This window comes from Microtus ochrogaster, chromosome 7, assembly GCF_000317375.1.
Source record: "Microtus ochrogaster isolate Prairie Vole_2 chromosome 7, MicOch1.0, whole genome shotgun sequence".
NCBI lineage: Eukaryota > Metazoa > Chordata > Mammalia > Rodentia > Cricetidae > Microtus > Microtus ochrogaster.
Window position 1 is genome coordinate 36,711,364 of NC_022014.1, and position 16,238 is coordinate 36,727,601.

The 16,238-nt window shown below is 43.6% G+C and overlaps 1 protein-coding gene and 1 pseudogene across 1 annotated transcript in view; both read left to right on the forward strand.

Annotated features, from left to right (window-relative positions):
• The first annotated feature begins 2,156 nt into the window (after positions 1-2,156).
• LOC101985593 lies at positions 2,157-2,764 on the forward strand (annotated as a pseudogene).
• A 4,457-nt stretch (positions 2,765-7,221) lies between these two features.
• The window catches only part of Akap10 (A-kinase anchoring protein 10), a 67,538-nt gene continuing 58,521 nt past the window's right edge, over positions 7,222-16,238 (forward strand). Inside the window, exons 1-2 of the mRNA XM_005349894.2 lie at positions 7,222-7,483; positions 15,230-15,277. Coding sequence (XP_005349951.1) covers positions 7,396-7,483; positions 15,230-15,277 — 136 coding nt within the window. The 5' untranslated portion in view covers positions 7,222-7,395. The remainder of the gene's footprint in view (positions 7,484-15,229; positions 15,278-16,238) is intronic.

A 16,238-nucleotide genomic window follows, 5' to 3' on the forward strand; every position in this document is an offset into this window, starting at 1 on the left:
AAAACAAAACAAAAAACAAAATATATATATATATATATCCAGTCGGGTGGTGGTGGCACACATCTTTAATCCCAGGACTCAGGAGTCAGAGGCAGGTGGATCTCTGTGAGTTTGAGGCCAGCCTGGTCTTCAAGAGCTAGTTCCAGGATAAGTTGCAAAGCTACAAAGAAACTCTGTCTTGAAAAAAAAATCCAAACTTCAAATTGCCTCTGATCCCAATCAATTTTCATAAAGGGTGTGGGAAAGCAAGACTGGGCACTAGATGGTCTCACACTCTTCTGTGCCTGGTTAAGGCTTATGCCCTCTGGAGTCCTGACCCGAGTCCAGGCATCAATCCACTGCGTAGCTATTTCCTTGTAGCAGACACTGAATTCAGTATGAAAATATGCATCCAATAATTTTTTTTATTTTTATCTCAAGTCCTTGAAATCTAACTTGTCATTGTTAGCTCTCTGGCACTTCTACACAGAAGCTAAAGAAAGATTGGAGACAAAGATTCCTTGGTACTTGTTACACGACATTATTCCTGGAGAGATGAGACCATCTACCAATGTTCTGCTGAGCCCAGTTAGGCGACCAAAGCAATGACACAACCAAAATCCAACGTGGTGAAGCAATGAGTTTACTGGGGTTACTTGTCCGAGCAACTGTGACTCAGAAGCAGCTGCTGTTGGTTTAGAGTGCACAGAAAGACAATTTGTGTTTTGCTGCTTAAGAGCTATCTTAATTGCATCATGCATACGACAAGTGCTGAATAGCTGCATGTGGCTAGTGGCTGTCCTGCAGAACAAGGCAGGTCTGAAGAAGGCTTGGTTGGACACTGGAGCATTGTGTTGGGGATCATACTAATTGGAGCCAGTGAACAGTGGCAAGTATTCTAAGTATGTTGGGACGAGCATGCATGACAGTGGATAGCTGTGCAGCCACTCTGGTTCTGCTGTAACCAGAGTATTGAAGAGAACGGCTTAAGGGGAGGAAGGATTTGTGTAGCTCATGGTGTGATGCTTTCTCTGCCTCATGCCCTTGGACAGGACACCATGGTGTGTGAGACGGCTTCCTCAATAGCAGACAGACAGCAGACAGAAGCATGTAGGAAACCAGGCCAGATACAGCCCCAAAGACAGGACCTCAGTGGCCTACTGCCTCCAACCACACCCTACCTCCTACCTTTCATTTCTACTAAAAAAATTTCATTCCATAAAATGATAAGCCCATCAAGAGATTGAGCTGTTTGTGAAGTCAAAGCTCTCATACTTGTTGTCTCTGGAAACATTCTCAGATCCCCTGGGCATGATCAAACCGACAATCAAAATTAACCAAAAAATGTTTTTACCCAAGAAATGTTTGTACAATCCCAAATATGTAGGAATGTAAAATAGGTACTTAAAACAAACATTTACTGACAGAAGCAGAATTGTGCCATTTATTGAAGATGAAAGCAAGTCTGCACACTAAGGTTTGCCTGTTGGCTAAATATTTGGTACTATAAGATACAAAGCATTGTCAGAGTCTGTCAGAGTTGAATGATATTTTGAGTTTATAAAGGTCACTGCTGACAGTGCTGCTTTACCTAAATGTTTGGGGCCATTTCAGAGTTTTGGGGAATATCTCTGGTCATATCCCAAGAAAAGTTTAACAACTTTTAACGAAGTGCAATTCAGAAAATCAAACAGAAAATTTGAAAATCAAACATTCTAACAGTACAATCCAAGCATATCCTAATTTGACGCTTCTATGTTGAGGAATAGGGGTAGGAAATATTGAACTTTTTCCACAGTGAAAACATTGTATTTCAGCCGGGCGGTGGTGGCGCACACCTTTAATCCCAGCACTCGGGAGGCAGAGACAGGCGGATCTCTGTGAGTTCGAGGCCAGCCTGGTCTACAGAGCTAGTTCCAGGACAGGAACCAAAAGCTACGGAGAAACCCTGTCTCGAAAATTAAAAAAAAAAATTGTATTTCAATAACATCAGAAAATTTAAGGGCTGGAGAGATGGCTCAGAGGTTAAGAGCACTGGCTGCTCTCCCAGAGGAGCTGAGTTCAATTCCCAGCAACCACATGGTGGCTCACAACCATTTGTAATGAGATCTGGTGCCCTCTTCTGGTATGTGTACATATAATAAATAAATTTTAAAAAAACTTGATAAGGCTCGGCCTTTCCCCTGCACGGGAGGCAGCCATGGCGCCCAGCCGGAATGGCATGATCTTGAAGCCCCACTTCCACAAGGACTGGCAGCAGCGAGTGGACACTTGGTTCAATCAGCCGGCACGCAAGATCCGCAGATGGCAAAAGCGCGCCGCATTGCCCCGCGCCCCGCGTCTGGACCCATCAGGCCCATTGTGAGGTGCCCTACAGTGCGCTACCACACCAAGGTCCGAGCTGGCAGGGGCTTCAGCCTGGAGGAACTCAGGGTGGCTGGTATCCATAAAAAGGTGGCTAGCACCATTGGCATCTCTGTGGACCCAAGGAGGCGAAACGAAGGAGTACCGCTCCAAGCTCATCCTCTTCCCCAGGAAGCCTTCCGCTCCAAAGAAGGGAGATAGCTCGGCTGAAGAACTTAAATTGGCCACTCAGCTAACAAGACCTGTGATGCCCATCCGGGATGTTTATAAAAAGGAGAAAGCCAGAGTCATCCCAGAAGAAGAGAAGAACTTCAAGGCTTTTGCCAGTCTTCACATGGCCCGGGCCAATGCCCGGCTCTTTGGCATCCGAGCAAAGAGGGCAAAGGAAGCTGCAGAGCAGGGTGTTGAAAAGAAAAAGTGATGTGCTTTTGGAATATTGCAATAAATTTTACATAAAGCAAAAAAAACTTGATAAGTACAACAAAGAACACTGCAATTTATAATATATAGTAGTCTCAACTCTGATCTAAGGTGTTTCGAGCATCATTTACTGGTGTGCTATGGAGGGACAGTACTCGTAGTCCTAAGTGCACCATGTGTGTTCAAAAGCAAGGCTGCATAAAAGTTGTGTGATTCATCAAGGTAAGTGCTGATGAAATATCTTAGGGACTTATCACACCTTTGATTTTTAATTTTATTCTTAACTGATTTGTTTATTTATAAGTGGACCTGTGGGGGGGTGCACATGCCTCTCTCTCTGTGCATGTGTGTGTGTGTGTGTGCATGTGTGTGTGTTTGTGCATGTGTGTGTGCATGTGTGTGTGTTTGTGTGTGTGTGCATGTGTGTGTGTGTGTGTAGAGGCCAGAGTAGGGCATCAAGTGTCCTCTACCACTGTCTGCCTACTCTTCTGAGGCAGGGCCTCTTCCTGAATCTGGAAGCAAGCAAGCCCCAGCCATCCTCCTGTCTCTGCCTATCTCAGAGCTGGGGTGACAGGTGTGCACTGGACACACAGCCTATTATTTAGTTTCTGGGACCCAAACTTCAGTTCTCATGATTACACAGCAGATGTTCTTGGTGGGTCATCCCTCCTGGCCCCCATTTTAAAGTTTTAGTCATTGTACATCCAGAAACCTTTCGCTATAGCCCTCACATTCAGTTAAGGGACCCCATTTGTGTCACATTTTAAGAAGCTGGGGGTTACCGTTCACCTATGCTTATCTTCCCCAGAGAGGAGTCTTCCAAAGCAGATGCAAGTCGTCTAGAGTGGCCATAACTAGAGCCAGACCTCCAGAAGTCACAGCTCCACCAGCAGTCGTGGGTGTGTGGTTCTGCTGCTCAATAATTTTCTCCAAGTGCTTGTGGCATGCTGAGAATTACTACACTGCCCTCTGCTGGTTGCCAAAGGAGGGGCTGCTTGGCTGACAACTCAAAGTAGCACAAGTAGGGGAAGTTCTGTCAACTGTCACCCAAGAGACTAAATTCTTGACATTTCTACTAGTTTAGCTTACTTACATAAATAATCAAGTGTGATTATGACAAAAACTAACCATAGGATCACCATTCTCAACAATACAGTATTAAATGCTAATAGAGGTCAGAACATAAACTTTTAGCCACAGATCCTTTGGGAGAGGAGATCCCTAGGTCTGTCTCAGAAAGGGCTGAAATTCCATGATTCCCTTCCTGCTCCCAGAGATCTAATGTCGTGGCTCTTAAAGTTTCCTCCACTTCTCAACAACACCACAGGCTGATGACCAAGCCTTCAAACAAGAGCGTTTGGGTAGTCAGTTCAGATCCAAACCTTAACAATGACTATGATGCTCTCAGAAAGCACCTGAAGCATCTGGGGTGCTAAGTATTGCTCATCTTCTGCACTTGATCAAAAGGCATCTGTGCCTGAGTACTAGACACAGGGGTATTAGCTAGGGGTGGAAAGTGTCAGCCCCCAGACAAAGTGTTCACCTCAAAAGGAGTAAGAAAGTTTATTCGGGAGTCAAATTAAACTGATCATGGCTCTGTTTTTTTCCAAATACATTTCCATTGTAGAAGTGGTTACATGAGATTTTTATTAGTTACAAAGCAAAGTTATAAATCAAAGTATTTATCTACCTATAGGTGGGTTAGAGCAAATCAGGAAAGCTCTGTTACAGGTTTTAATTATACCTGATAATGTTCTTAGCTTTTGATTGATAGAAGCTGGTGGTCTGTTAAGGATACATTTCAAGGTCTTGGTAGTTATAGGTTGTTAAATCAGATACAGGAACCAGAAATGAACGGCTTTCAAAAGGACTAAAACTATCTCAATATATTTTGGTTCTTGTATGCAACGTCTTAACTGCTCCAAATTTTTAAAGCTAATCATTTGGCCTTAAAGAATTTATAACACAGGTGTAGTCTTCCTTCCTTTCCTCCCTTCTTTACTTCCTTCCTTCCTTTCCCTTCCCTACCAGAACATCAGTTGAAATCTTGTCTCTACCTCTTATCACCTTTGTAATCCTAGGTCATTATGAAGAACTCCCGACCATCCTCTCTAAACAGGAGGCACGGATGGCAGGATCTCTTATGGGGTGGTGGTGGTAGCGGTGGTGGGGTGTGTGTAAAGGGTAAGTGAGGTCTTGGTTGTAAAGTACTAGGCACATAGAGACCACATCACAAGCGCTCAGTAGATAAAGACGGTTATGATTAGCTGACCGCTGTATCTTTAGTTGTCTCAGAGCTGCTATAAATAATATAATAATGTATTCAAGGACTAATAGAATGAAGCAGTTTTTAATATACAGTTTTGCAGAAAGGGATGCCACCAAAGAGAAAGGCAAAAAGCTGGTGCAATGCTTTGGTACAAGCAAGTGGTTTTTAAGGTCCTTCAATCTGGAGAAAATTCCTGTCCTTGTCTTCTTTTGGCTGGGACCTGCCCCTTTCCCAAATTTCCCATTTTATTGGTTTAGGACAGAAAGCCTTAAAAAATAGTTTGGAGCTTGAGAGAGCACATCCCTCCCGCTTATGACCATGTACTCAACTAAAGCAACAGAATAATTTTCTGCGACAAGCTGGCATCTCACACTGAAAATGGATGGTAATAATCTATTTCTCACAGAGAATAAAGCAACTCCAGAATTTCTGGTAGAAGGGCCTCAAAGGGATCAATCTTACTGGGAAACATTCCCTCAACACTGATGTATGTTGAGTCAGAATGAGCAAGAGTTTGTACTAGACCCAGAACCCTTTCCTCAACCCCTCTGGCATTTCGCTCATTCAAAGGATTTTTTCGCGCTTATCCTTCTGGGGATCCTCCTGCCCTGATCAACCAAGCAGTCCACAAATACAAAGCAGTCCCTGCCAAGATCAGAAGTCCAGAAGGGAAAGGAACGAGATAAGCACTACACATTCTCAGAGAAGAGAGTGATGCTCTAACCGTGACCCTTTGCAAGTGTTGGCTGTGCTAATGCTATGCCATTCCTTCAGCACCCTGTTTTGTTTTGATCATTTTGAGACAATTTCTATGTATCCCTGGCTGGCCTGAAATTCCCCAAGTAAACCAAGTTAGCCTCAAACTCAGGAGATCCACCTGCTTCTGCCTTCCAAGTGCTGTCATTAAAAGCTTAACATTAGGCACGAACTGAGGTTGTGGGTAGCTCAGAGTGCAACGGTGACTCTTCCCACCATGACCTCATCAAGGACAGTCACAGCCTCTGCTCTTCTTTCCTGCTCTTGTCCAGCATTTCTAGAGATGATTTTTGTTTTCTTTTGAACCAGGAAGAGGTACGACCTTTAAACTCCAGCTTCACTTCTAGTTAGCTGTGACCTTGGGTGGGCTGTGCCTCTCGCCCTGTTTCCGTTTCCTCCACCCCAAGAACAAGCCAAAAGACTGTTACTAACCTGGAGGACTTAGTACAATATCTATGCACGGTATATTTTTTTAAGAATTTAGCCCTGGGGATGTTTCATGTCTTAACAAACAGGCCCGAAAACAAAACTGGCAAATCCGCTCTTAACAATATGATTAAGACTCCAGGCTTTTGGGGGCTGGAGAGATGGCTCAGAGGTTAAGAACATTGCCTATTCTTCCAAAGGTCCTGAGTTCAATTCCCACAACCACATGGTGGCTCACAACCATCTGTAATGGGGTCTGGTGCCCTCTTCTGGCCTGAAGGCATACACACAAACATATGCATAATAAATAAATAAATATTTAAAAAAAAAAAAGACTCCAGGCTTTTAGTTCCTGTTTTACACACCGAATAATCAGGCAAGTTGCATCTTCTGAACTTGTTTCTCCTTCTGCCTTATCTAGACTTCACTGATTCAACACAAAAATCAGCGAATATATGCGTCATGAATTCCTGGTTCCTTTCTGACAGGAGCTACAGCTATAGTGATCATCCACTCGGGGCACTAAAGATGGGGAAGCTTTAAGGGTTTAAGGAAGTCAGTAGCTTGGTAGGAAGTTAGCATTCGAATAAGAACAGAAAAGGTTCACTGTCGAGGCTTTTGGGTTGCTGGCCCTTTCTGTTTTGAGCTTCTGTAGGGATCTCATTCTGAAAATAAGCCTACTACTCCTTCTCTTTCCTTCCCGAAGTCACTTTGAGGGACGGAGACTCAGGAGCTACATAAGCGAAAATGACTGTCCTGCTGGTTCGCCTGAGCGTCTGGGAGACCTGACGGGGCAATGCTAGTCAGTCCGCGCCATTTAGCAAAATTCCGTGGAAAGGCGGCGGAGCAGTGCTGGCTCCGGCTTCGTGAAGACACATCACCAACCCGAGCCAACCGCGGGAAGGGCTTGCGGACGCGAGGACGCCGGGTCACGTGGACTCGGCGGGCGCGCTCCCCGGCCCCGCGGGAGGAGGTGCGCTGGAGGGGGCGGGGCCGGGGCCTCCCGTGAAGCCCCGCGCGCGGAAGGACCGGAACTCCGGGCGGGTGGCTTGTTGATAACATGGCGGCAGCAGCTGCCCGGGCATCCCGAGGAGGCGGCAGCGCCCACACCCGGAAGAAGGGGCTGTTTTCGGGCTAGTGCAGCGGCTCCTGCGGACCCGGAAGTCCCAGCCAGCTGCTGAATGAGGGGAGCAGGGTCCTCCCCGCGACAGTCCCCCCGCGCCCTCCGCCCCGACCCGGGCCCCGCCATGTCCTTCTTCCGGCGGAAAGGTAGCCGAGGGGTCGCCGGCCGGGGGCGAGCCGGGCGGCGGTGGGGCGGCCGACCTGCAAGGGTTTTGTCAGGGCGGCTGCGAGGCTCTTGGTGAGACGCTCGGCCTCGGCGCCGACACCCGCGGTGCGGTGCGGTGTGCTGCCCCGTACTCTGCAGGGTAGAAGGTGGCCTCCAGCGAGGTCGGAGGGGGCATTGTCGCTCTGGGCCGAAAGTGCTCGCTCAAACCCGTAGAAGTTAACACTTGTTTGCTAAAGAATGGCTTTGCTGGTGTGTTTGGTGTCCAGAGGTTTGGATGTGTGTGTTGTCTATGTGCACACGCGCACTATGGATCAGGATCAGGGAAATCCTTTTACTTGTAGGAAGTCTGACTTTTTCGAATATCGAGGGACTTATACCTGAAACCACGTGAAACTGTTGTTTGTTCAACCAGAGCTTTTTTTCCAGTTTCCTCTTTTGGGGCGGGGGTGGAGAGCGGAAGGGGGCCCGCTGTTATTCCTAAAATAAAATTTCTTACTATTGAAGTTCCGTATTCAGAAGACGACTGCTTTTGCTGATTTAGCAAGTTTACAAATTATTGCAATCGTTGCTGTTTTTATAAATGAACTACTTAGGTTTCTGGTGTTCAGTTGTAAAAGCTTGCTCCGTTTTAAAGTAGAGGCAGGGTGATTTTGATCCTGGAGAAGATTGTCGCATTTCATTAAAAATACATACGCAAATGGAACAAGCAAATCTCTTTAGATCAGATGATGGTTCTTTCTGTCCCCTCTTGTTTCAGAGAAGATGTAACAGACAGAATATTTTTTTTCTTTTTTTGAAAACACATTTCGCTAAATCAGACTTTTGTTCACGTGACAACTTTTTCATAAACTCTGTAACCTGGAACAGCCAGTTAACCCACTTCTCTCCCCGCTGAGAATCACAGGACTGAGGCTGACTGGTAGCGCTAGCTGGCAAAATGGCAGGACACTTCATCAGTACAGTACCTAATGTTAATGATGCCTCCGGAGTCATTAACTGGACCTGGTTTGACAGTGGTGGGCGCTTACTTTTTTAAGGGGGAAGATACATTCTAAGTATGGGATTAATTTCATGTTGCACGACAGCAGAGTGTTGTCTGTTTATTCAACACACACTGCCAAGTGTCCAGTCGACCAGACACTGTGCTAGGATGTCATTCAATAGTCGTCTGGACCTAGTAGTCTCTGTACCTATGGAGCTCATTGTCGCTGTTGGTAGACAATAAATAAGCAAAAAAAAAAAAAAAATTAAAATAGTTGCATGTATATCCTTTACAAACTGAATTTTGTGTAATGAGAGTAACTTATGAAGAGGAACCATTTTGGATGGGTGTTAGAGGAAGAACTCAGGATGTAACCTTGAAACATAAGCTCGTGGATCAGTGCTAGGAGGTAACTTTAGAGAGGTCAGGAAAGACACTGTAGGCACCAGGAATGAAGCGCTGGTGCCCTTCAGAAAGGCAAGCCTTCTTCTGTGACTGAGGCATAGAGAGATAGGTGGGTCAACGCCAAATTATTGAGTTTTTATCCCAAATGCAGAGAGCATATATTGTAGAACTTGGAGAGGAATAACGTGACAATAAAGAGTGATCTGATTATTTGTGTGGCGGCTCAGCAGGTAAAGGCCCTTGCTCTGCAGCCTGAGCATCTGAGTTTGTGCCCCAGGACCCACAGTGGTGGAGGGGAAAGAGTGGCTCCCATAAGCTGTCCTCTGACCTCCATACACATACTGTGACATGTCCACACCCACAAAATAAATAAAAGTACTTTTTAAAAAAATCATTCCATGAGTTTCGGAGACTGGATGTGGCAGGTGAAGCTAGAAACAGCTTCTTGGGGCGTTGAAGTTGGGGCAGCCTAGCTTTGTAGCCATGGCCTTAGTATTTACTGGTTAGATCAGGGTGCCCTGCCTCTGTCGTATTGGGATTACAGGCATGTATCGCCACGTGTCTTCCGAAAACTCTCTTATAAAGACCCTCCTCGTTTTATTTTTCTTTCTTGATAGAGATTTACTATATTACATTTCATTTAAAATGGTAAATCTCAAAGCTAGAAAAGGAGGCAGGGGGTGGCTCAGCCCTTCAGAGCCTGTGTTACTGCACAGAGGAACTCACATGGTAGCTACAGCCATCTGTAACTTCAGGTCCAGGGAATCCTGTAGCCTCCTCTGGCCTCCTTGAGTACTAGGCATGCACATGGTATACATACATAGATAAGCAAGTAAAACACACAGCAACAACCAAATAAGAGGAAAACTAAAAATTACCTTAGTGTTTTCTCATTTTCTTATTTTTACCTCTCTATTGTGTTCAATTTTTCTTTTATATCTAAGTCTTTTGAGAGATGCTGTTTGTAATTTCTGTCATGGCTTTCATCTTTTATTTTTGGGGGGTTTTCATATCAATATCTTGATATGTGGCCGTTACTGGCCCTTAAACATATGGCAGTCCTTTATTAGTCTTTTGAGTATGGGATTGGGATTGTAGGGCTGTAATAGAGCCTGGCCTGTCTGTCTCTTCTGGTATACATACTCTAGAATGGGTGGAGTTACAAGATTCTCATTTGTCTTTGAAAATACCTTAAAGATGTCACTCATGGTCAGGTACGGGTAGATCACGCCTTTTATCCCAGCACTCGGGAGCCGGAGGCAGGTAAGTTTGAAGCCAGCCTGGTCTACAGTTTCAGGGCTGCATAGAGAAACCCTGTCTTCAAAATCAGAAAGTCTGTCATGATGGTCCCTTTATTTCTACTTTGACATAGAAAGTATTCCATAGGAATTGGCACTGACTTTTTTATTTTATTTGTATGAGTGTTTTATTTGTGTGTGCACCATGTGTGTACCTGTGCCTGAGGAGACCAGAAGAGAGCATCTAATCCTCTAAAACTGGAGTTATAGATGGTTGTGAACCACCATATGGGTGATGGGAATTTATTGTAACTACTTGATTCTTTTATAAATATATCTCTGTTTAATTAGTTTTAAACGAGTAATAAACTAGTTTTCCTAGTAATAAAACTTATTTCTTTCTTTTTTTTTTTTTTTTTTTTTGGTTTTTCGAGACAGGGTTTCTCTGTGGTTTTGGAGCCTGTCCTGGAACTAGCTCTGTAGACCAGGCTGGTCTTGAACTCACAGAGATTTGCCTGCCTCTGCCTCCCAAGTGCTGGGATTAAAGGTGTGCGCCACCATCGCCAGGCTAAAACTTATTTCTTAATTTTTACTTGCAAACATTGATGTTGATAATCATTCAAGTAGGTATCTTCCTATGCAAATATGCAAGAATATCACCAGGCTGAAATAACAAATGCAAAGTGGTTAGAACAGTTGCCCTACTGTAGCTATGCTTTTCCTTATTCTCATCCTTTTTTAACTGTGCCAGCTTTCTCTTTTAGAAATGTTGTTGATAGGCACAGTTGCACACTGGGAAGGCAAAATATAGCTCCCGGAACATAAACTATCACACCTGGCCACTTGGCTCTGTGCTTTCAGCCAGTTGAATAGATCATGGCTCTGAAACCCAAAAGACACAAGCAGAAAGGAGAATGCCTTCTTCGGTTCATTGACCTCAACCTTCACGGGCTGATAAAGATCCTATGGCCATTTGCTGGACCTAAGAAGAGCAGCAAATTTCAGCCCACTCCAGTACACTCAGAAACTGCATTTGAGATGGAGCTTTTCTGTTGCGGGAGATCCTTCCGCTCCTCCAGCCTATAGCCGCTGAGATATCAGCCCATTGGGGCGTGGTCTCTCTCCCTTTAAAAAAGTGGCCACTTCCTTCTCTCTCTCTCTCTCTCTTTCTCTCTCTCTTCACTTCCTGCTCCGCTGGCGACTAGGCTCCCTTCCTGGTTGCGCAGAGGGCTGACAGTGATCTGTAAGTTTTTTCCCCTTTAAATAAATACCACCCTATTAATCATAATTTCAAACTGCTGTGGCATTGTTTGTGACTTACGCCTTCACTTTTCTCTCAGAAATTTGTTATTAAAATTCTTTAAATTACGTGTGTGTGTGTGCGCGTGCGCACGTGCGTGTGTGCTTATGTGTCTGTATGTGCACACAGGAATACAGGTGCCCTGAGTTCAGAAGAGTGTCATATCCTCTGGAGTTAATCGGTTGCAGGCCACTTGACACTTGTGGTAGGATCCAAACTTGGGTCTGCTACAAGAGTAGTATGTGCTCTTGGTTTTTGTTGTTGTTGCTTTTTTTGTTTTGTTTTTTGTTTTTCGAGACAGGATTTCTCTGTGTAGTCTTAGCTGTCCTGGAACTGAGACCCATCTCTCTGCCCGAGTGATTTGTGAAAGGCGCATGCCCACCACACCTAGCAATGGTTTGTGCCCTTCACTACAGAGCCATCTTTCCAGCCTGATGTTTTAAAATACCGTTCTCTGCCCCAAGAGCAGATGTTTGTTTGTTTTCCCTCTAAATCATTTCAAATTTTGTTTTATTCACCAATTGTGCTCCTTCTTATTTGGAGTTTTTAGTTATATATATTTTACTATTGTGTGTGTGCACAAGTGTCACTGGGCATGTAAGACCGGAGTACAACTTTGTGGGGTCAGCCCTCTTCTGCCAACTGACTGGGTTCTGAAGATAAATTCAGGTTAATCCAGTTTATGTGGCCAACTTTTCATGGGTTAAGCTCTCACTCTAGTCCCTGAAATTTATTTCTATATTTCAAAGACAAGATACAGTCCATTAGTTTTTTTTCGGTTTTGCATATATATGTATACACACACATGAATGTTTTGTGTACACGTATGTATGTGTACTATGTGTGTATCCTGTTATGGATAACTGTGAGCCATATCGTGGATGCTGGAAACTAAACCTGGGTCCTCTGGAAGAGTAGCACAGGCTCTTGACCACTAAGCCATCTCAACAGCACAGCGCACCACCAGTTACTGTAACACAGATGTGTCTGTGAGTTTAATAGTGCAAGCAGAGTCCTTTGAGGTCAGCAGAACTTAAAGTAGTTACAATTTGGGACTTGTGGAATGGTGCAGCACTTTGCCCTGCTGGCAACTTGACCTCAGTGCCTGAAACTCATGGTGAAAGGAGAAAGGACTCTCAAACATTGTACTCTGATCTCCATACATGTGTATACTGATAGACGCACACACAGTGCAATAAATAAAATAAAACTTTGAGATGACAAAAACCGTGTATGGATGTTTGGCCTGCATATATGTTTGTGCTTCATGTGCATGCTGTGCTCTTGGAGGCTGGAAGAGAGTGTTGATCCCCTAGAACTGGAGTTCCAGTCAGTGTGAGCCACCATGGAAGTATTGAAAATCAAACCTGGGTCCTCTGGAAGAGCAGCCAGTGCTCTTAGCCATGGAGCCATCTCTCCAACCCCAATTAAAAAATTTGGAAAATGTCTATACTCTGGCCCTTTTTCAGGATAAGTTTGTGAACCTTTAATATAGATAAAGATGTATAGATACAGATAAAGAATAAGAGGTAGGAGATGTGGAATTTTTTTTCATGCTAGATAAACAGTTACCCCATAAGGAAGGTGATAGCAAAATACTTGTGCTTTCTCAGTCTTTATTAAAATCAGCTCCCTCTTGACAGTCAAGCTGAAATTCAAGTAACATCTCAGAGGACTTCCTTAGCCACCCTGCCTAAATGGAGGCGCCTGCCTCAGCCAGTGTTAACTGTCAAAAGTGGTGACACATGGCTGAATTTAGGTTAAGTTCTGGGATAACTCATAAAGGACTGCTGACTGGTGAGGTGCCGAGCAGGGAAGAGAGACAGTTAAGGATGGACTGAAGTTTTACCCTGAGAAGGTCCATACTAAAAACCTGTTGATAAGTAGACATGAGCCTAGTTGGAGCTAGGTTTCAGATAATTTAAGTAAACCTGTCAGATAAAAGTGGACCATAGTTAGCTGCAGCAGTCTGGATTAGATAAGGAGCAAAGCTGAGGATGTATAGTTGAAGTTAGAAATACACGGGTGATGTTAATGGCATTGGTCCTGTTTCCTGACTGTTATGACGTAAGGATCTTGACCACTTTTCTATTTGTATGTTTTACCTTTTCACAAACCCACAGCAACAGCAAGCAGTGGACTGGAACCTCTGAGATCCACTTCTCAAAATATATGATAAAAACGAGGATGATTAGAAATCTGTGGTGCATACCTTTAATTCCAGCCCTTGGGAGGCAGAGGCAGATGGATCCGAGTTCAAGGCCAGCCTTGTCTGCCGAATGAGTTCCTGTACACCCAAGGCTGCATAGACAAACCCTGCCTATAAATAAATAAATAAATAAATAAATAAATAAATAAATAAATAACTTAAGTCAGTGCTAGCTGGGTGGTGGTGGCTCCTGCTTTTAATCCAGCAGAGGCAGAGGTGGAAGGATCTTGGAGTTCAAGGCCAGCCTGGTCTACAGAGCAAGTTCTAGGACAGGCTCCAAAGCTACACAGAAATACTGTCTCACCCCAACCCCCAACCAAAAAAGGTCAGTGCTAATTCTTAGGGTACATTTCTATGTGGAAATATAAATAAGGACAGTCATGACAGATTTTAAGGTATTATTTAAAAGGAAAATGAGAATCTTGTAATTCTATTCACTCCAGAGCACAGGTTTTTCCATTTCTTGTTAGATGAATGTGACCACAGTGCGCTGGTGGGTGGTGCATGCATGCAGTTCCAGCACTTGGAAGGCTGAGGCAGGAGGACTGCTGTGAGATACCAGTCACTCCATCACATGTCCTTGTTTTATGTTCCTGACAGCAGTGAGTAGTACCAGCCAGCACCGTATCTTTTCTTTATTGATGCCTACATGCTTGGAAGTAGACTTGCTGAAGGCAAGGGCACTTCTCTGACGCGGGAGAGTTGGGCACATGCTAGGAGATTCTCTGACAGCCAGCTATTTTTTGCTACTGGCTTTTCAACTTTAATATTTCAGAATATAGAGACACGGCACATTGTGAGATTTCTTACTTTGATAAGCCACTCAAGATGAATTCAAGGAAATTTAGTGTTTAAAACAAACACAAGAAAAGTAAAGCAGATTAAAAATAACCTCCTGTCAGGTCTTATAATAGAACCCACACTTGCCTAGAGCACTTACAGCTTTCTTGCTTGCTGTTGTAAGCTTTTTTGCTGTAGAATTTTCACTGTTTTGTGTAATAAAGGAAAGATGATGTAATCATTTTTGAGACAACTTGTTAGACTTTAGGCTTAGGAATTGAGGTTTGTACTCAAAGCTAGAGAGGGCATACAAAAGAATTAAGATGCTATATATAACCAAAGAGGGTTTTCTTTACTGCACTTGAATGCCGGCATAGTGGGTGATTCGTGGCGCTAACATCCTAAATACATTTCAGATGCCTTTTACAAGTGTTTCATTTTTCATCAGCAACCCTCTAAGTGAGTTTTATTAATGACCTGATTTTACTACTTGAGGAAATTAACATTCAGTTAAATAAGATAACTTGTCCAAGATTACATGACTGATAAGTAGCAAGAGGCAGAACTTGAATATAGCAGTTTTGAAAGTTGGCTCTTGAGAAACCCTCCCAGGGATTTTGATCAAGTGCTGTTCAAAGGTTTCTTTCTCAGAGAATTCTTTTCTGAGAACTGATCCACCCCCAGGGCACATAGTTCATTGTTTTGGAATTTAGAATACTCATCTGTTAGATTCAAGGCTCTCTGATGGTGACAGTTTATAGAATGGATCTCTTTGACTGCAGAAGTTGGTCATGATGCCTTTTTGTGTTCTAGTGAAAGGTAAAGAGCAAGAGAAGACCTCAGATGTCAAGTCCATCAAAGGTGAGTGAGTTCTCTTTTGTATTCACAGCGATGGGCTTTGGGGTTATGAATGCTCTGATTCTCTTCTCTTCTTGTGACAGTAGTCATTCTTCATTATTATAATTATTCATGATTATGACTTAATTTCTCCTTAGCATGTATATTCTAACAAGGCTTTACTGGCATTTGCTGGCTTCTCTAAATGAACCAGTTCCTTATTAATCATACGTTTGATTGTTCCCTTACAGTCATTAGTTGGCTTTGTTCAGTAAAACACACACTGAGCTGTGACAGCTAGAGAGACTCCCATTTACAAGGCTGGTTTTCTGTCTGTTCACAAATGTGGATGAATAGTTTCCACTGTATTGGGTCAGTGGCCTTCATTTAAGCTTATTTACAGTTCTTTGTGGGTGTTAATACACTGTTCTTATTTATGGGTTTAAGTATGGTTTTTTCTTTTTATGATATGTGGCTAGCATTGAGTGTTTACCATCTGTTTAGTTTGCCAGAGAGTTTAATTATACCATTTACAAGGTTTGCAACATTAGAGAAAAACATGCCCCTACAGCCTTACTGAAGCGTATTACTGATAATTTAAAGTGAGTTGGAGACTGTATTAGTTTAAACTATTTTCTTTAAGCCAGATGTGACTGGCATTTGGTTAAGGTAAAAGGTCTTAAGAGGAGGTTTGTGAAACAGGTCTGACTGTGGAAGGGACTACTACTAGCACAAGCCATCCATCAGAACTGCCGTCTTCACCCAGAGCTGACACTAGAAATCTAACTTTGGAAAGTCAAGGAGCTTTCTTCAGATTCATTTGTACAGTGAGGAGATTGCCATCATTTTGTTTTCCAGTGGGTTTTTAATTCTCTAAATTAATTGAAATTTAAAAACTTCATGCTAGGTCGGTAAAGTGAAACATACAAAAGCATTAAAAGAGGCAGTCCTAGAAGTTTGTACAAAGAGGGCCCTTGAGAGGCTC